This window comes from Bos grunniens, chromosome 20 (assembly GCF_055505025.1).
Source record: "Bos grunniens cultivar Pamir isolate PY7600 chromosome 20, Bosgru_T2T1.0, whole genome shotgun sequence".
Classification (NCBI taxonomy): Eukaryota; Metazoa; Chordata; class Mammalia; order Artiodactyla; family Bovidae; genus Bos; species Bos grunniens.
Genome location: NC_141184.1, coordinates 13,436,833 through 13,457,344, shown reverse-complemented (window position 1 = coordinate 13,457,344; position 20,512 = coordinate 13,436,833). Strand labels below are relative to the sequence as shown.

General features: G+C 46.9%; 1 protein-coding gene across 4 annotated transcripts in view; it reads left to right on the top strand.

Moving 5' to 3' along the window:
* Positions 1 to 20,512, top strand: part of ANKH (ANKH inorganic pyrophosphate transport regulator) — a 171,419-nt gene that overhangs the window by 119,260 nt on the left and 31,647 nt on the right. For 2 of the 4 annotated variants that reach the window (XM_086361259.1, XM_086361258.1), the window contains exons 4-8: positions 345 to 428; positions 6,791 to 6,961; positions 8,895 to 9,029; positions 12,227 to 12,319; positions 16,209 to 16,304. In XM_086361259.1, coding sequence (XP_086217385.1) covers positions 345 to 428; positions 6,791 to 6,961; positions 8,895 to 9,029; positions 12,227 to 12,319; positions 16,209 to 16,304 — 579 coding nt within the window. Of the gene's footprint in view, positions 1 to 344; positions 429 to 6,790; positions 6,962 to 8,894; positions 9,030 to 12,226; positions 12,320 to 16,208; positions 16,305 to 17,205; positions 17,322 to 20,512 lie in introns of those variants that run through there. The other 2 variants (XM_086361261.1, XM_086361262.1) reach the window with 2 other exon arrangements.

The window sequence follows — 20,512 nt, the reverse complement described above, 5'->3', positions numbered from 1 at the left end:
GCTTCACAGACCAGAAAGCTGTGCTTTGTGACTCACACTGGTCCCCGTTCCTGGTATTCACCCAGATTTCCTGCCAGGCCCATGAACCAGTACACTAGTCTTCAGATAATTGGTACGAAACAAATGCTATGTGGTCACTGGTTCCGCTTAAAAACCTCACTTGGTCCTGGGTGCCAGGTTAAGTTACAATCATTATATCAATCAAAGATTCATTAAACTTGTGCTACTAAGGTTTGGAGGTGGGTGGGTATAAAGTCTATTTCAAGAACGCCCAGGAAGTCATAGGAACCAGAAGTAACCTAATCCTGAATGTATCTCATGCCCAAATCTCTCCTTCCTGGCAGGCATGGACCCATGCTGGCATTCTCTTAAAACACAAATACAGTTTCCTGGTCGGATGTGCCTCAATCTCAGATGTCATAGCTCAGGTAAGTGTGGTGCGTGTGTCAAAGCTGCTCCTTTTAGGTGATGGGCAGAACTGGCCGACGCCTCATCTACATCCATCCACTCTGCAGTGCATCCCTACTTGATTCAAATCAAACATGGACTTTGATAACAGCTAGTTAAATGAATGAGCAAACGAACCCTCCCGTGATTTAGTGTGTAGAACCTTGCGAAAAGCGGGGATTGTAGGAATTGAATCTCACTATCAGAGGTTTTGACCTGTATTGTTAAGGCTCTTGCATTTGAAATAACTCTAAAGCCATGGCTAGCACGTGGTCACAGGGCCACTGTGCACCTGATGGGGTGGACACCCGGGCTTCTGTGTGGCCAAGTCACCCGGGGCTGGGTTTAGAAGAGCATGCCTAGAGCTTAGTCTTTAATTGTCATCGCCACTGGGCAATTCAGGCATCTTTCCCCCAAACTTAGAATCAGGAAATTGAGTCTGAGAACATGTTCTGTCCAGTTTCCCCAGGGTCTGGCACTAGCCCTGAGTTCCATGCTCCATCCTTTCTTCTTCCATCGAAGATAACATGACAGACTTTAGCAGAAGATATTTAATTGCTATCATCTGTAAGTTAGACTTAGTTCCTACAGTTGGGGATTTGGAGAATGATCTCTTTATGGAGAAGGAGGCAGACTGATTTCTAAACTTGCTTTCCAATTCTCAATTCCATGCTAGGAACATGTCCACATGGTTCTTCCTGGTTTTTCCCTGCTGAGCATGCTAGTCTTTCAATCACCTTTTTAAAGTAATCTACTGTTCAACTGTTAGTACTCCCTAAAGGCCAAGAATTAAATTTCCAAATTAATTGCATTGACTCCATGGATCACTATTTAAAGTAATTTAAATTGCTTCCTGCTAACATTATGTGTGTGAGTCTGTGTGTGTATGAGTGTGTGTGCATTTTCTAGCACATGCCTGAATATCCCCTAACATCATTCTTTGATGTATCTTTGTTAATTTTCTTATTGAGTTATTGGAGATTTTTCGCTTGGTCTTACTTTTGATTCATCCTCTGAGGGACGAACTGAACTGCCTCGTTCACGCTAATCACTTACTTGGAAATTAAGGGAACACCTCTCATTTTCAACATGAGCATTGACGCCTGAGTAAGCATTTGTAGATGTGGTATCCTCAAAGGCAAAAAGGAAAACACACATCTTTGCCTTAGATAAATATAGCAGGCATCCAAGAGTAAAAGAAAGAAATCATATCCCTGAAAAATGCTTTCCCAGTATGCCCACAGCCTTCTTCCTTCTTAATTTTAAAACTAGTACTGACCCCTGCCTGCTGGGAGGGCTCAAAATTTCAAAATAAACCTACCTGGTTATTCGGGACAATGGAAGCTGGATTCAGGTGCCATCTGACCTTGGGCTGTTCCCGGTGATGTAGTTATTTTAAACCTTATAGCCTGAGTCCCTACCACGGTTTGGTTGAGGGAATAAATTCAGTTTTGGTTCGTAAGTCCTTTGCTCTCACTCCCACCCTCAACTTCATTCCTCTCATTACTTGAAAGCATTTGTGAATTACCAGATCTGGTAATGAATAAATAGATCCCAGGCAAAGTCCTTTTTTAAAAACATTTTTAAGGTTTTTTTTTTAATTTTTTAAATTATGAAAGTATGATAACACATTTACAGGAGACTCGTAAAATCCAGAACAAAGTTACATACAGTTTCACTATGTATTACAACTTTTAAGTAGATGAATTAAGATCTTTGGTTGGAGTTTCAATATCAAGCTCTCAAAAAATTAATAAAATGAATATATAGAAAAGTAGAAGAATATGGTAGACCTGAAAAGCACCATGAACCAATTCAACATAATTAAGATTTGTACAATTTTCACACAGAAGTAGGATACAAATTATATTCAAGTTCCCATAGACTATAAACTAAGAGACATTGGAAATACCCAGGGACATAAAACAAGGTGCAAAAATTTCATGGTCTAAACGTATTGAAATCATGTAGAGTCCTAGGCAAAGTCCCTTGAAATACCAGCTTGGCATAGATAGGAAGGGAGTGATCACCAATGATAACGTGAAAACAGTTTGTAATGCCTGAGTGTCAGTGCCAACTCCTGTTTAAAAAGTAATTTTTAGTAAGCTAATTAATTTCATGTCATAACACAAAAAAAGCTCTTGGTTTGGTTCCAAAATGATACAGTTTTCTGTGTCACCATTATTGTAATAATCATATCTTTTGTATATATTTCATGATCACCTGGACTTTCTTAGCTTGCTCAGTATTAAATGAAACTTTTGGCGGCTGGGTGGGGCGGGTTCTTGGACCTCGCTGGAACCTCTAGTTCTTTCCTCTTTCTGCTATTTTCGTCAGCCCTGGCCTTCTGAAGTCAGCTCAGGCCCCAGAGGTGGGATCCCAGGAACCCAGTTGAGTAATCTGGCTGTACTGCTGTAAGTCCCCTTGTCTCCTGCCTTTCCATCGCAGCCTGCTGCCGAGATCCCAGTCCTGAACCACCCAATGGTGTGCACCTCGCACCACTTGCACCCAGGCAGCAAGTGCTCCTGCAGAAAGTTTCACAGTGGGACAAACTGATCGCAGGACACATTCACAATCCCATCACTCACCTCAGCTGACTCTAGTGACCGTGTCCGAGCGTCTCCACCCACCTCACTGTCCCCAGCAGACGACCTCACTGCCCACTTCACTGAGGAGCTCAAAGCCACATGCCTACTTTCAGACCCTTGCATCACCTCTGCTGTCCCCATTACAGGAAAGCACATGTCCCTCCTTGGTCCCAGGCCACTTCTTCCTCCCGTGCCTCTGAGCCCGTCCTGTCCCGCTTTCTGGAGAACTTTATTCATCGGTTATCAGTGACTCCTTCTCTCTCCCCTGGATCATTTCTCTTGACGTGGAAACATGCTCAGACTTCTGCCTTCTTAAAACAACCACAACCACAGCATCAGCAACAAGCTTTTTCTGGCTCCCATGTACCTCTGTAGCTACAATTCTATTTTTTCACAGCCAGGCCTTTCAGAAAGGTGGTTTCCACCCAGGGTCTCCATTTCTTCCCTTCTCTTTCCTTCTTTTACCTGCTGCAGACTGACTTCCGCCCCATCAGCTCACCCACACAGTTCTCACTAATGACCTGCCTGCCATTGAATCCAGTACAACAGTTTCCATTGACTTCACGGATGTCTCAGTAACTCTTCATTCTGTTGACTGCGCCCTCCTCCATGAAACACCCCTTCCCACTGGCTCTCACACCACCATATCATGGTTTTTCTCCTACTTCTGACAGCCCAGGTCATCTATTGATGTGTAAATGCTGAAGTTGCTCAAGACCCATCCCTCCTCACTGTGTATTCTATTCATGAAGAATCTGATGGTTGCCCTGCATTTATACCATCTGTAACATGACTGATATTCACCAAATAATTGTCTGCAGCCAAGTCCTCTGCTCAGGGCTCTAGACAAGGCATCTGAATGTCTCTATGATATTTCCACTCAGATCCTTCAAAGGCATCATAAGCCTCCATTCATAATCTTCATGATCTTGATGGCTGCATTTTTGAATGAACCTCTGCCCCTGCCATCTGCTCAGAAACCCGGGAACCACCCTAGCAGCACCCCTCTTCATTCCCATCTGTCTAAAACATTTAATCCTAGATGCTTCCTTATCAGCCCACTTCTCCCCATCTCGGCTGCTCAGTTCTGAGAGGTCAGCTCTCCCACCTGGATCCTTAGAGATGCCTCCTGTCCCCTGGCCTGCCCCTCTGCTCTGGGTCTCCTCCCTCCTTCCCCACTGGGGCCACAGTAATCGATTCTCAGTGACATTCTGGCCACCTCACCCCCTCCTCAAACCTGCTTTCAAATTACCTCCTTGGTGTTCTTAAGATAAAAAGCCAGTATCCTGATCACAGGCTGAGAGGAGCTGAAAACCCAGTGGCCCTGCTTCCTCCCCAGCCCAATCACTCTCCTCTGTCCCCTTGCTCTCTGCCCTCCAGGCTCCGGTCCTCCCTTCCAGACCCAATGCAGCCGAGCCCCTCCCCCTGGGGGCTTTGCCTGGATCCTTCTGCCCGGAAGGGAATGCCCTGGCCTCTGCTATCCCCACCAACCACTGGCTCCGACCACCTGCTGCCAGCCAGCTGCCTGGGCTCTGGGTCTCAGCTCAGATGCACCCCACGGGGCGACCCTCTTCACTCCACAGCCTCCTCCTCACTCCCATCATCGCCACCCTCTTCCTTTCACTGGCCTTGTCAGGGGTTGACCATGACTCCTGCCTTCCCTGTGAGGCTGTCAGCTCCAGGAGAACAGAGTCTGGGACCACCTTATCCGTCACTGAATCCCCAGCCCAGAGCAGGCTCTCCCTGGGAAAATCCTCACTACTGAGTCTGTAGGTTCCGCTTGCAAAATAACCCAATACAGTTTTGATGGCTGTATCAGATCTGAAAATCTTAATTCTAGATTGAAATGCAGAAGGGCCAGCTGTTGTTTTAAACTGATAACTGACCCAGCCCGCAGTGAAGATGTAAGATGTACAATAAGTGTTGGACCACACGGCATCAAGCTGTTAACAACACAGGGGAGGCTGACAAAACCATCTGGCCTTGGACTGGTCTGGGCCGAAAGTCTCCTGCCCGCCTCTGTCCCACTCTAGCCCACTCTGCTCCTCCTTCTGGTCCTCTCCATACCTCCCCCTCCTTTTTCCTTCATGTCCAGATCTCCTTCTTCGGTTCTGCTCATCTGGCCGTCCTGATGGCGCCACCAGGAACCTTCCTGGACTTGGCAGAGGAGGGGTTCATCTTTACATACTCATTTTCCCTCCAGCGTGTTCTCAGTCTCTAAACACTGTCATCTTCGTTAACGCCATAGGTTTGTGTATGTCTAATGTGAAGCCTGCTGCAGATGTACTAGTCCGTTTGCACATTAGGGCCTCTGAGAGGTCTTTGATTAGTTAGCAAAATAAATGGGCATCTTGGCCACATCACAAAACTCAGTCTTCTGTTCCAAACACAATAGGGCCTTAACAAGGCTTTGCCCAGCTGGTCTTTGCCATCCTTCAATTAATACAGAACATTTGTTCCCCTGGGAAGCAGCAGGCGTGGAGACGGTCACGGGCATCTTTCCTTCCATCAGTGGGCTCCGCTGTATCCTCAGTGAGCATGAACGTGAGTGTGTGATCCTGAGCGTGAGTGGACACTCACATCATCCGTGCTCCGGGCAGCCAGGTCCTGCCCAGGCAGCCCGGTCATGTAGCTCTGTCGTCTGCATTCCCCTGCGGGCATCTCTGACAGGTTCTGTCGCATTTAGTGGTTTAAGAACAACAGCCCCGGCACACGTGTCAGGTTGTGGGATAAGCTGACCACCTCTAACGTCTAATACTTTTTATTCCAAAGTCCCTCTGGATTGCTCTGTTCCCTATAGCAGTTGAATGCACACATTTGATGAATCATGCTCATTCTCCAGCTTCTTTTTTAACTTTCTGTCACCAGTAGTTTCTTGAGAATGCAGCAATCAGAATATGCCTCCTTGGGTCAGACTCACTTAGCAGCAGTATATTTCACAAGCCTATCCTTCCATGGATGATTGGCTAAGAAGGTGGATGTAGCTCAGATCCTCTCTCCCCTCCCCCATTTTCCTACCTCAGCACCCTCCATTCTTCACCCTCTATTCCTCAGGGCTCCTCCCAAGATGGGAATCCCAGGACTCTGCCCAGAGGCTGGACTGATTCCCTCATTTCTACAAGATGGGAAGTTAAATGGTTTGATAAATTTGCTTTCGGAGCCTGTACCATTCAATAGAGATTGACACTTTACTATTATTTCAATCCCTGCTGACTTTGTATTTTTCTGGCCTATGCCACCTTTGTAAGTCCGTATCTTAAACTTTGATTCTCTGCTTTGTAATTAACACTGACGGCTTTCACAGCACGTTTAGTGGAATCCAGGGTATAAACGTAAATGGTCATTTTTCTGTGGCCCGTCGCTCTTCACTGTTCTGTCCTTTGCGGAAGGTCACTTAGGTCCTCTGGCGTGGATTACGTGTACACCTGGGGGGGCATCGTTTAGGGTCTGGGAAGCCAAAGCTTCTGGACAGTCTTTAGCAATAACGTTGACCAGGTGTGCAGTTGCCTTAAAAGAAGTACTTAGTGGCGAACATAACAGAGTGGCTGTGTGTTCTTCCAGTGCTTCCCAAACATCTGACCCTGGATTCTCCCAGAGAAGCGTTGAGCGGTAACCCCAGGTCCTGCTCTCCTCACCTTCAGTGTCAAGGCTTCTGCTCAGACGTCCATCTCAGTTCCGGGTGCAAGAGTTGGGCTGGGCTTCTGTTAATTGGTTCTGTCCTCTCCCTGATGACTGTCTGTTTCCCCTCCTCTCAGGTCGTTTTTGTAGCCATTCTACTTCACAGTCACCTGGAATGCAGGGAGCCGCTGCTCATCCCCATCCTATCCTTGTACATGGGCGCCCTCGTGCGCTGCACCACCCTGTGTCTGGGCTACTACAAGAACATCCACGACATCATCCCGGACAGGAGTGGACCGGAGCTGGGGGTAGGTCCTTAGTCCCCGAGGACAGCCTGTCTGTACATCCGAGGGGAATACAGTTTGATCCTACCCCTGTGATTCGACATATCAGCTAACAGGCAGGTGCTCTGGGATGTCATATCCCAAGGTCAAGTGCTTGGTAATGTCCACAGGGATAAACAGCTGGAGAGCTGATGAACTGTAGAGATGGAAGAGAGACCTTAGAGGTCACTCTCCAGCCTTCTTATCTCCGTACAAGAAGACTGAGTCACGGTGAGTCATGTCAGGCGGAGGAGGAGGCACAATGTTGATGGTTCTTCTTACTCTGTGGTCAAAAGGAAGTCACTCTGATCAACAAAGATTTCAGGAGCCCTGGTACCATTGAACTCATATTTGTTTAATTTCACATCAGGGATCCAGACTGGGTTTGGGCTTTCTGTACTGGCTAAACACACTCATTCAGGTACCTTCTACACAGAGAGTTGGGGAAGGTTTAGGTGACACAGGAAATTTTAAATATGGCCTGTGGCCTCAGTCAGCTTTATGTCCCATTTGGCTTAGTCACCAACACAGGAACAATATTCAGACAAGACAGCACAGAGACCACAATGGGAATACAAGAGCTTCCCCTCTGAGGCTGAGAGAAGGAAGAGAGGGATGTGGTCTCAGAAGCCCACAGAGATTGGCCTGTGCCTCAAAAGGTGAATATGGTACAAGCAAGGTATAATCTTACCCAGATGCCCAAAGCATACTTTTCATCACTGGTGTAAACAGTATCTGATTTATATGTATGCTAATCTTCTCTACCTTCTAATATCAGTTGGGTTGGTATCTAGCCAGCTATAAGGCAAGCAGACATGACTTTGTATTTATATATAAATATAAATAGACCACTCTATCCCTGGGTCGGGAAGATCCCCTGGAGGAGGGCATGGCAACGCACTTTAGTATTCTTGCCTGGGAAATCTCATGGACAGAGGAGCCTAGTGAGCTACAGTCCATGGGATTGCAAAGAGTCAGACGTGACTGAATGACTAGCAATTTCAATTTATATATATATATATATAAATTAAGTACATTACCACACTCTAACCCTGATCCCACCTTTGACCATATGTTACTTTTGTCATGTCAAAACAGTCCTTGTACTGACCACTCACCTTGATCTGAGGTCAGGCCATCAATAATATCAGATTGAGATATTTCCATCATGAGGACCACCACATCAGATTGGTCTTGATGGTAGCAACCCATCCTAACATTCAGCTGCTAGCAAAGGGAAATAAAGTGACTGAGATGGCTCCAGGATGCAACACTTACCTTTATGAAGGCTCAAAACCAAAGTCACTTGATAAAAGCCAGGTGTTAAAGATAGTGCCTATCTTTGCTGTGGAATTGTTAATAAATAGCCTTCTCTTTACTGTGCTTTTATTTTGCTTATGCTTGTGAACATTTACATGTCAGAGCCTTGAGATTAGGAACGTCTGTCATAGACTTATAGAGTGCCCAAATAATTAGGCACATTTGTGACCATACTGATTCCAAAATAAATTACAATAATGTTTTACTTCTACAAGTTACCTCTTACCGACATGGCTTCTAGCCAGTCCATTTTATGATATGAACAAGAACTTTTCCCACTTGTTTCTCGGGCTGTGAAGCTGGGTTCTGCTTGGGTTAGCGTTGCCCTGTTTAGACAGTAGTGGTTTGAAGCCATCAAGCTTAAAGGCGTGTTTTGATTTCACGGGAGCTTGCCAGCTGTCTAAGTTCAATTCTAATAAGACTGTACATTTTATTTTAATTCAACTTGGCTTGTCTACAGAGGCTTTTCCTACATTATTTTTAAGTATAGTGAACTGACTCATGATTGACATCAAAAGAAAAGGCTTTGACTCCGAATTATTTTTTTCTGTTCTTCTTCTCAAGTTCAGCGAACTTTTATCCCATTTTGTTGATACAGGGAGATGCAACAATAAGAAAGATGCTGAGTTTCTGGTGGCCTCTGGCGCTCATCTTGGCCACACAAAGAATCAGTAGGCCCATTGTCAACCTCTTTGTTTCCCGGGACCTCGGTGGCAGTTCTGCAGCTACGGAGGTAAGGCACCTTCTGGGAACATGGGTGCCCAAAGTCACCGTGTAACAAATCGGGGCGGGGCGATGGCTGACAAATTTGTTTCCAGTTCCTCTTGAGAGCTAAGAAATTCTGTGATATTACGTTCTATGATACCTTCACACAAGGAAGCATTGAGGATCTCCATCCGTGACTTAGAATGATGTGATTTTGTTTTATTATGAGTATGGAAACAGTGACAGACTTTATTTTCTTGGACTCCAAAATCAACTGGACGGTGACTGCAACCATGAAATTAAAAGACACTTACTCCTTGGAAGAAAAGCTATGACAAACCTAAACAGCCTAATAAAAAGCAGAGACATTACTTTGCCAACACAGGTCTGTGTAATCAAAGCTATGGTTTTTCCAGTAGTTGTATATGGATGTGAGAGTTGGACCATACAGAAGGCTGATCACCGAAGAATTGATGCTTTTGAACTGTGGTGCTGGAGAAGACTTCTTGAGAGTCCCTTGGACTACAAGAAGATCCAACCAGTCAATCCTAAAGGAGATCAACCCTGAATATTCATTGGAAGGACTGATGATAAAGCTCCAATACTTTGGCCACCTGATGCAAAGAGCCGACTCACGGGAAAAGACCCTGATGCTGGGAAAGATTGAGGGTGGGAGGAGAAGGGGAAGACAGAAGATGAGATGAGTTTGAGCAAACTCCTAGGAGATAGTGAAGGACAGAGAAGCCTGGCGGGCTGCAGTCCTTAGGGTCGCAAAAAGTCGGATGCGTCTAAGCGACTGAACGAATATAATGAGTATGGAAGAAGATATTTTATTCTTCCTTCTCTTTTACCACATGAAAAAACCGAGGTAAGGACGCAAAAGTAGCAAGAAGCTGGACTGTGTTAGAATCCAGGTTTTCTTTCTCCCACTCAATGGCCTCTCCATTTTCCCATGGAGTCAGCATGGAGCCTCTTCACTGTAGTCATAGAAGACGATGGGACCGGCCATGTGCAGAAGTACCCAGAGGGCAAGGGCTGATGCTTCTGTGTTCTGCCCACCTCCCTCACCTGTCGTTGCTCTGCCTCCTGCATGTGCCACCCAACCCACCATGGCTTTCTGCATCTTTGGCAACCTGCCCTCCTTCAAAGGAGAGTCTCCTCTGTTCACTCACAACTCAAGAAATTGTTCGGGAAACTGGCAGCTCCTCTAGGGAGAGAATCGAAGCATTTTTAAATTTTTTTCCATCATGCCAGTATGGTATAAACAAATAGAAAGACTTCGTTTGTTTGCTCATCTGCTGCCTTCTGGGGAATTAATTCTGGCTCTGGGACTGCTGATCCTTCAGGAAAGCCGGTGGCCGCTCCTGAGGGCCTCCTGTTTACACAAGTGCCCTTGCATGCACTTTCAGCACGTCTCCAGGCCGGGGTCTCTTGCCAGGTTCCATGTCCCGGGAAGCAGCTCATGTTGGCCTGGAAAGAGAAGTACATAAATCACAAGCCGAATGCTTTCTCTTGCCTCCGTGGGTTCCTGGATTTTGTTTTCTTGACTCATAAATGTCCTCTGGGGTGGCTTCTGTGACACAGCAGCTTTTTAACCTAATACTTTTGTTTCAGCTGTCCTGTAAAAAGCATGGGACGTGCCCCCGGCCCCCCCACCACCACCAATCACCTGTGTGCTAGAATTCCATCTTCCCCTAAAAATAAAAAAACAACCAAGACAATTTGTATGTTAAAATAATTTCTAAATGGACTTCAGTGCATAGAGACAGACCTCAGCATAGGGGGACAGAACTGACAGGAATTAACTGTCTGCTTCTGATGGTGTTGGCGCTTGCATACATCTCGTTGACTCACAACAGCCCTGTGCTGTGGTTGTTGTTAGTCTCGTGGTTTTGCTGGAGGAACAGAGAGGGGGCCTGAGAGGGTTCATGCTTCACACACACCTGGGAAGTGATGGAGTGATGCTGGAATCCAGATCTGCCTGATTCTACCACTTGCTCCTCAGAGCAGTGTCTTCACCAGCTGAAGACCTACCTCACTCACATTTCTGGCATCAAAATGAAGGGTGACTGCAACCATGAAATTAAAAAAATGCTTGGTCCCTGGAGGAAAAGCTATGACAAGATCAGAAAGCGTAGTAAAAATCAGAGACATCTCTTTGCCAGCTAAGGTCTGTATAGTCAAAGCTGTGGCTTTTCCAGTAGTCAGGTACAGATAGGAGAGTGGGACCATAAAGAAGGCTGAGTGCCGAAGAATTGAAATGTGGTGTTGGAGAAGACGCTTGAGAGTCCCTTGGACTGCAAGGAGACCAAACCAGTCCATCCTAAAGGAAATCAACCCTGAATATTCATTGGAAGGACTGATGCTGAAGCTGAAATTCCAATACTTTGACCACCTGATGCGAAGAGTTGGCTCATTGGAAAAGACCCTGATGCTGGGAAAGATTGAAAGCAGGGGAGGAGATGAGGACGACAGAGGATGAGATGGTTGGATGGCATCACCGGCTCGATGGACATGAATCTGAGCAAGCTCCAGGAGTTGGTGAAGGACAGAGAAGCCTGGCATGCTGCAGTCCGTGGGGTCGCAAAGAGTGGAACGAGACTTAGAGACTGAACAACAACAAAGAAATGAAAGTCTCCTATTCCTGGAAGAACCTGTTTGGCTTCCTGTGAGAAGTATTAGTTGTCTCAAGTTAAACATCAGAATTGGGCTCTCCTGGGCTGAACAGACTGGAAGGGAGTTGAGTGGGGTGGCGAGTACCATAAAGCCATGAACAAGTGCGCAGCTTCCCTGAAGTACAGCATGGAGGCAGAGAGGTGGTCCCTGAGTGCCGAGTGTTCAGACAGCAGGGGTGGAGCTCAGAATCGCATCTGGAGACTCAAGAATCGGGCTAGACTAGAGGGTTCCGTTTGGCTCCGTGAGAACCTGGCAGACCAGGGTTGAAATCTTGGCTTTTCAATTGGCGATCGGGGCCTGGATAAACGTATCTAAAACAAGATGCATACCCTGGACCTGCTCAGCCCGCTCCCCAGGATGCAGGGGGCCTCTGCCCCTTCCTCCTGCTCCAGGGCCGTTCCAAGGCTGGCCATGCTGTCACCCAGGATGGAATGACCTGTCAGGGGACTGTAGCTGAGTGGGCTCGTGCTGCCATGTGGCAGGCGGCAGGCAGAGGCTGGAGATGCTCTCTGCGGATGCCTTGCTAACTGCCTGCTCTTCCTCTTGCAGGCCGTGGCAATTCTGACGGCCACATACCCCGTGGGTCACATGCCGTATGGCTGGTTGACGGAAATCCGTGCTGTCTACCCCGCTTTTGACAAGGTGAGAACCTCCTGCGGCGCGGTTTCCAAAACACTCTCTTTAAAATTAGTGTTTGAGAGACAGCAGTCTCCGGTGATGGAGACCTCAGTGTCTCTCAGCCTCACCTCCCTCTTCAAGGTTGATTTAGCATTGGGGCTGGCGGAGGTAATTGTGGAACACGTCCCTCAGGAAATCACAGAGGCGAATTGATGCTTGCCTTGATGCGGCTCCCAGGACGTGTCTCCAAACTGGTCCTCACTTCTAGGTTACTCCTGTTGAGAAATTATTTGCAAAAGGGAAACGATACTCTCAAAAAAATTAATATATTGTTTTCAGTTCTGTGGTTTGTTGCTTTTTGTTTGTTTGTTTTTACTGACCTCATAGCTGATGTGAAGGTACAGACAGTTGTGTGCTTGAGTTCATAAGCTAATGGCTTTCTTTCAAGGGAGTACATGCACACCCTGGGTCCAGGCTGGTTCAGTTCAGTTCAGTTGCTCAGTCATGTCCAACTCTTTGCAACCCCATGGACTGCAGCACTCTAGGCTTCCCTGTCCATCACCAACTCTTGGAGGTTACTCAGGCTCATGTCTATTGAGTCAGTGATACCATCCAACCGTCTCATTCTCTGTCCTCCCCTTCTCCCATCTTCAATCTTTCCCAGCATCAGGGTCTTTTCCAATGAGTCAGTCTTCACATCAGGTGGCCAAAGGATTGGAGTTTCAGCTTCAGCATCAGTCCTTCCAATGAATATTCAGGACTGGGATGAACTTATTCTAGCTGAAAGCTTCTGCTGACATTTCAGGGAGGCACATAAGTCTTCAGACCTGTAACCTGAGACCAGGTCAACATTGACCTGCAGATCATTTGAGAAATGCCTTTTTCATTCAAGCATAATTATTTAAACATTCAACTTAAAGCAAATAAGTAGAAAAAGAGACCCCTCCCCCAAAAGATGGTATGCAATGGTTTAAAATGAAAAAATAGGAAAAAAGCAAACAACATACCCCTTGTACTCATAATAGCAACTGTTTGGATTTATGTAGAACTAGCTCAGAGTCGGAGAAGGCAATGGCACCCCACTCCAGTACTCTTGCCTGGAAAATCCCATGGACGGAGGAGCCTGGTAGGCTGAAGTCCATGGGGTCGCTAAGGGTCAGACATGACTGAGTGACTTCACTTTCACTTTTCACTTTCATGCATTGGAGAAGGAAATAGCAACCCACTCCAGTATTCTTGCCTGGAGAATCCCAGGGATGGGGGAGCCTGGTGGGCTGCCGTCTATGAGGTTGCACAGAGTCGGACACGACTGAAGCAACTTAGCAGCAGCAGCAGCAGCTCAGAGTCATTGCTGACATCATTTTAATCTGGTCCCAAAAGAGCCCTGAGAGGTGACGAGAGGAAGTGTGTTCACCAGCATCCCCAGCAGATTACCTGCCTCTCTCCCCCAACCCATAATCAGTCACCTGTGAGTAGCAGCTCCCCTCCAGGCAAGACAGGGATCACCCCCACACAGCCACACATGAGAGAGGGAGGCTCTCGTTCAGAACTCTTTACAGGGTTGGAACTTCCCCAGTAAACAATGAGCTGGTCGCTCCACTGCTTGCCAACATTCACTTGGAGCATCAGAATGCAGAGCGTGTCCTAAAAAATGCCTTTGATGCCTGCTTCCCAGCCCTTTGAGAGTGGACTTCAGAAGGTCTGAGTCACATGCAGCAGAGAGCTATGTTGGACTGGGTTTAAGCCAATCTATGGAGGGAAATCAGTATTCTCATGTCAAGGAACACGTGTATAGAAATAAGTCCTCAAAAACCCAGATGGATATAGTCTTCTTGCTAAATGTTTAGCTCTTGGAGAATAAGACTATATAATAACATCCAATCGGAAAAGGCAATGGCACCCTACTCCAGTATTCTTGCCTGGAAAATCCCATGGACGGAGGAGCCTGGTGGGCTGCAGTCCATCGGGTCACTAAGAGTCGGATATGACTGACCGACTTCACTTTCACTTTTCACTCTCATGCATTGGAGAAGGAAATGGCAACCCACTCCAGAATTCTTGCCTGGAGAATCCCAGGGACGGGGGAGCCTGGTGGGCTGACGTCTATGGGGTCGCACAGAGTCGGACATGACTGAACCGACTTAGTAGTAGCAGCAGCAGCAATAACATCCAATAGCAGGGTTGTACTTGTGTTCAAACCTCCTGGTTGTGAGCGTCTCATCTGAAATTGGTTTTGGCTACCTTGAAATGATTAAACTTAACAATACAGCCCTGTACAATTTCGCTAACAGCAGCCAAGAAAAACATTGTTTTATTCACGATCACAGAGGTTAGATGCTGTGAAAATAATCCCTTTAAGGAGCATCCCTTAAGCTCGATGCTGGAGGAAATCAGGATCCTTGTGAAACCTCCCCGTCGTCACCATGCATTCCACCGCACTTCCCCGGCCATTCCCATGAATGCCGTCTATTCACCCAGATCTTAGACACCTCTGTGTGGACTTCCGGAATTTGCTGCATTGACAGTTGAAAATCCTTAGCCTGCTTGTGGGTTCCAGACTTAGAGATTTAACATTTCTCGCATAACTTCTGATGTTTCTAGCTAAACAGGGAGATGGGAGAGTTTTCCACTCTTCTACATTCTCTCTAGTGTTTGGTTATCATCTTGCAAAAGACTGTGTCTCTGAGAAAAAGCTGACGGGGCAAGCAAGACGAGACACTGATGCTGAGCTAATGATACGTGCTGGTTTACTGCAAACATATTTGCTGTCTTAAAAATCAAAGCACACTTGGGGGAGCTGGGGCCTGTGGCTGCCACCACGAAGGGGCGGGGGGCAGGCATGTGCATTTGGAAGAGGGGCCTCCTCCTCACCCAGCCCACCAGGGGACCATCCTCGTGGATCCTTGGGGAGAGCAGATGAAGAGATGTCCTCCACGCTGTGGTGGGCACTGTGCCAGCACAGCAGTCTGTTTTCCAGGAAAAGCAGGTGTGCTTTAGAGACCGGAGTGAAGAAAACGGAAACCCCTCCAGGGGTTTGCGCTGGCAGCACAAATGAGAAGGGCTTCCAGAGACTGTCTCAGCCTCTGATGGGAAGCACACATCAAAAGGTCTCTTGCAAGTGGGACCTGTAACACCTCCACTTGTACATCTGTCATTAGGCTGATGTGGGAGCCAGGGGCTTGTCGTTTGTTTCCGTGAGTCAACTCTGGGGCTCGGTGGATCCATAACGAGGCGGGCGTTGTTTTTCTCAGCTGCCGTTCATAGTCGAGGGCTGGACACGCAACCCTCAATCAAGGGTTTTGATTGAGTGGTGGGTACACTTAGCAATGACGCTGAGATGGCATCAGCCAGCCTCGGGGATGTGTCAGAGGGCCCCTACATCCGTGTGCTCACATTTCAATTTAACAAGGGCTGTTTGAGCATCTTCTCTACTTAAGAAAGGTGGTGCTGAGTTGCAGGAGCTAAAGAGATGGGTAAAACACCCAGTCCTTTATCTTAGGGAGCAAATGTGCCCCTCACAGGAGTCTTGACATGTGCCCCCAGATACGATCTAGGGGCTCAGCTGCCCCCTGATGCAGGCTCAGTTGCCATCCTTGACTGCAGAGCCCAGGATGGTCGGACACTGCAGGAAGTGCTGGGGCCCTGAACTAGGTGGCTGGGCACCCAGCGCCCCGGAGAGGGGACTGACTCTGGAGACACTGCTGGGCAATTCAGTCCGGAGCTCCCTCTGGTTAGCGATCACATCCAAAAACCTGACAGCTGTCTGAGAGAGACGTCCAGTGGCAGCCGTCTTCGAAGCTGTCCCTTGACATCTATGCTTCAGACGCGTCAAATCAAACAGAAACGAGATGCTTGGTAAGAAGCATGAGTGGTCAGCCCAGGATAACCCGGAGCCTTTTCTTGCCCCCTCTAGAATAACCCCAGCAATAAACTGGTGAGCACGAGCAACACGGTCACGGCAGCCCACATCAAGAAGTTCACGTTCGTCTGCATGGCCTTGTCGCTGACGGTAAGGACAGACCCACCCCCGCCCCCGCCTCTGTGTCTGGTTTTAGAAAAGAGGAAATTGCCATTTTAAAGGGAGAAGTCTTGTATTCCATAATGCAGTGCTGTGCTGGATAAGGTGACAGCCTCTCCTAGATATTTCCATCCCAAAATACAAATGACAGTTAATCAAGGATGGCATCAGGTCTATGCTTCTCCTGGTGGCTCAGACAGTAAAGAATCTGCCTGCAGGCAGGAGACCTGGGTTCGATCCCTGGTTTGGGAAGATCCCCTAGAGAAAGGAAATGGCCATCCACTCCAGTGTCCTTGCCTGGAGAATTCCTTGGACAGAGGGCCTGGCAGGCTACAGTCCATGGGGCCGCAAAGTGTCGGACACGACTAAGCAACTTTCACTTTCACTGGGTCTAAGAACTTCTGGCATTTCTGTAAGGGGCTTCCTCCTGCTGAAGAAGGCAGGCTTTGCCTTTCTTAATGATATTCGGTCTTACTGAATAATTTCCAGCCCATCTTTAAACACCCAGAGTCAACTGTCTCTTTTCCAAATTTAATTGGTATGATTGTTTCATGGGTGAAAGTTCCTTTCTTTGTATGTTTACACTGCTATATCCTTCCTATGGAGCCATGATTCACCACACACTTACCAGGCACCTACAGGATCCGAAACCCTGTGCCGTCTTCAAGGATAGAGGTGTGAACAAGAGTGGATAGAGCCTCCTCATTGGCAGGGCCTGTCGGTGGCGCTGCACAGCCTTAAATAAGCAGTACACACCCTTCCTTTATCAACTCACCTGGGCAGTTCAGATGTAGGAGATATGTTCAGAAAACATGGGAAAAAATTCCAAAATGCTCTATAATCCAAAGCACACAGTATATAATTTAAGGTTGTTTGTAACATTTATCAACAGCAGCAAGAAAATAATAATGGCATTCATAAACAACTCCACATCGTAGACTGTGCTCTGTGAGTTTTAAAGATGGAGATGAGAAGAGGATAAGATGAAATAAAGGTCTTTTGAACTCAGTTCCTTGTTTGTTGTGGTGACTACATATTTAAGTCCTGTAGAAATTCTCCTTTTTTACAGCATAATGGAAAAACCATAACAGAAATAGCTGAGTGTGTGCAGTTCCCATCATAAATGACTGGTACCGAGGACATAAGACAAGAAGAGGTTTGGAGACAAGTGATGACAGGAACATCATGAGCGTTGTCACTGGCCATTATCACAAGAACCACTTAGCTAGATGAGCCCTAAGAGGGGTCCCTTAAAATCAAGTCTGACACACATTTTAAACTTCGCTTGGATTAAAAAAAAAAACCCCATAGTTTAATATTTGATCCTTTGACCCAACACCTGAATAAACTCATCAAGGACAACACGAGGTCTATAGCCCATCACCTAAGCCCTCCGACACTGGGTCATGACTCGGCATCCTTGGCCACTCCATCACCCCAGCCCAGCCCTCCCTCTCAGTCCGTCCCCCATGAAACTGGGAAACTGCAAGGGGATGTCAGAAGCATATTCCAGGCCACCTCCCCTGGGTGGGGAGACCCCTGACAGCACGGCTGCCTGAGTCAGGTAGCCCAGCAACCCTGTTCTCCTGGTTCTCCTGGTTGTATTATTTCTCCCTACAGTGTGCAAATTTTTCCATAGTTCCCTAAAACATTAGCAAAACACTGCACAACCTTGAAACCATTTAAAAGAGGATTTTAGGAAAAACAGAGAAGGTTTCTATTCCCGGAGCAGACCTCAGCTTTTGGAGCCTGTGTTAAGAGACTGGAAGTTGGTTCGGATGCCAGGGTCTGTGACTTGGACACCATCCAGTTCCAAGAGCTGGAAGCTTTGGGCTGTTGCTCACTCTGCGGTCAGGGTCTGGCTCCCCTGTCTCCTCTCACTCCACGTGGACCTCCTCCCTCAGTTACGGTCAAGTCTGATGGAGAACCTTAGCAGACTGAGTTTACAGATATTCCTTCCTTCCTTCAGTTCACAGGCAATACTCTGTACTTCTAAAATAAAAGCAGCAAGTGTATTTTGAAGTGATAACCATGTAAAAGCTAGAAAAATGCTTTGCTTTCCCATAGGTGTTATTTAATTTTTAGTATTAGTTATTTAGTTTTAGCTATTTAATTATTCTAATCCTACCATCTGTGCATGTGTGCTAAGTAGCTTCAGTTGTGTCCAACTCTTTGCAACCCTGACCCTGTGAACTGTACCCTGCCAGGCTCCTCTGTCCATGGGATTTCCCAGGCAAGAATACTGAAGTGGGTTGCCATTTCCTTCTCTAGGGGATCTTCCTGATCCACGGATCAAACCTGAGTCTCCTGCATTCACAGGCAGATTCTTTACCACTGAGTGACCTGAGAAGCCCAGATTACAGTATAGGGTAAATTTGACTTTTTAAAAGGTCTTCCCAGGAGGCTTGGTGGTAAAGAATCTGCCTGCCAATGGGATTGCAAAGAGTCGCACATGACTTAGCAACAACAAATAACTTTTATGTGCACTGGGAAACCAAAAAATTCATGTGACTCACTTTATTGCAATATTCACTTTACGGTGATGGCGCAAAATAGTTCCAAGAGATGTCTATACATGTATTTAATAAAGCTTAAATTTTAAATCATGCTTTATTGCAATATTCACTTTACTGTGGCAGTAAAAAGTCAAAGTGTGAAAGCGTTGTGTCTGACTCTTTGTGACCCCATGGACTGTAGCCCACCATGCTCCTCTGTCCGTAGAATTTTCCAAGAAAGAATACTGGAGCGGATTGCTGTTTCCTTCCCCAGGGGATCTTCCTGACCCAAGGATTGAACCCAGGTCTCCTGCATTGCAGGCAGATTCTTTACTATCCAAGCCACCAAGGAGGTCTAGACCAAAACCTGCATTATCTCCGAGGTCTGCCTGTGATAGCACCAGCTAGAAGCCCGCCTTCCAAGCTCCTTCTCCAGGGCCTTCCTCTCTGCACTGTGCTGTTCCAGCAAACAGGAACAGATAGCTGGCCCTGAGGCCAGGGCTTGCCGGCACGCCTGAAGCAGTGGTTTCTTCAGCAACACAAACGGTAGTATTATGGTGTGTCTCAGATGGTGCTTCCCAGGTGGTGCCAAAGAATCTGGCTGCTAATGAAGGAGACGCAAAAGGTGAGTGTTCGATCCTTGGGCCAGGAAGATCGCCTGAAATAGGAAATGGCAGCCCACTTCAGTATTCTTGCCTGGAAAATCCCATGGGCAGAGGAACCCTACAGTCCATAGGGTTGCAAAGAGTTGGACACGACTGAGCAAGTGAGCACAGCACAGCAGCAGATACGTTTTCTTTATAATGACTCAATCAACTGGTCCTCAATCAGTCGGCTCTGACATCTTGGCTAGAGGCTGGCCTGTGTGCATACTCAGTCATGTCCTACTCTTGATGATCCCGTGGACTGTAGCCCACCAGGGTCCTCTGTCCATAGGACTTTCCAGGCTAGAATACTGGAGTGGGTTGCCCTTTCCTTCTCCAGGGGATCCTCCTAACCTAGCGATCGAACCTGCATCTCCTGCATTGGCAGGCGGATTCTTTACCACTGAGCCACCAGGAATTGCCCTTAAAAGATATATAGAAAAAATATAAGGGTTTTCCCCTAAATTCATTGGTATGCTGTCACTTTAGTGCATACAGCTTTGTATAGCGCTTACCATGTTCATTCTTCACATCTATTATTCCTTGTAGGCCCTGAACTTCCCTAGGCAGGGTCTGTGGGTTAGTCACCTTTTATCCCCAGGGCCTAGCATCCTGCCTTACACAGAAGGGGCACAATAAGCAAAACACAAACACAGGAATCAATTAATACTTACCTGTGTGATCAGGATCAGAAAGGTGCCGATGGCATTCACCCCTCCTGAGCCACAGTCTCCTTATTTATACTGAGATTATCTTCTTTTTAAAGCTCTTAAGAGGCCTTTTACTTGAGAGTCTATTTTCACCTTTTTAATTTTTAAACTACATAGTATCAGGAAATTAACATTGCAGAGCACTTAGGATAGACACATAGTGCTTATTGCAGTGGGCGATATTCTGTACCAAGTGCGAGCCTTCTGATGGTTCCAGAGCTTTCTACGCATTGCCTAGGATTAGAGCACTTTGCCAAGCGCTGGTCCTTTGATCATTAGTGACTCTTCTCTCCGGGACTTTGAGAAGAGCTGGCGCCACAGATGTTGCAGACACTCAGTGACCCAGTGAT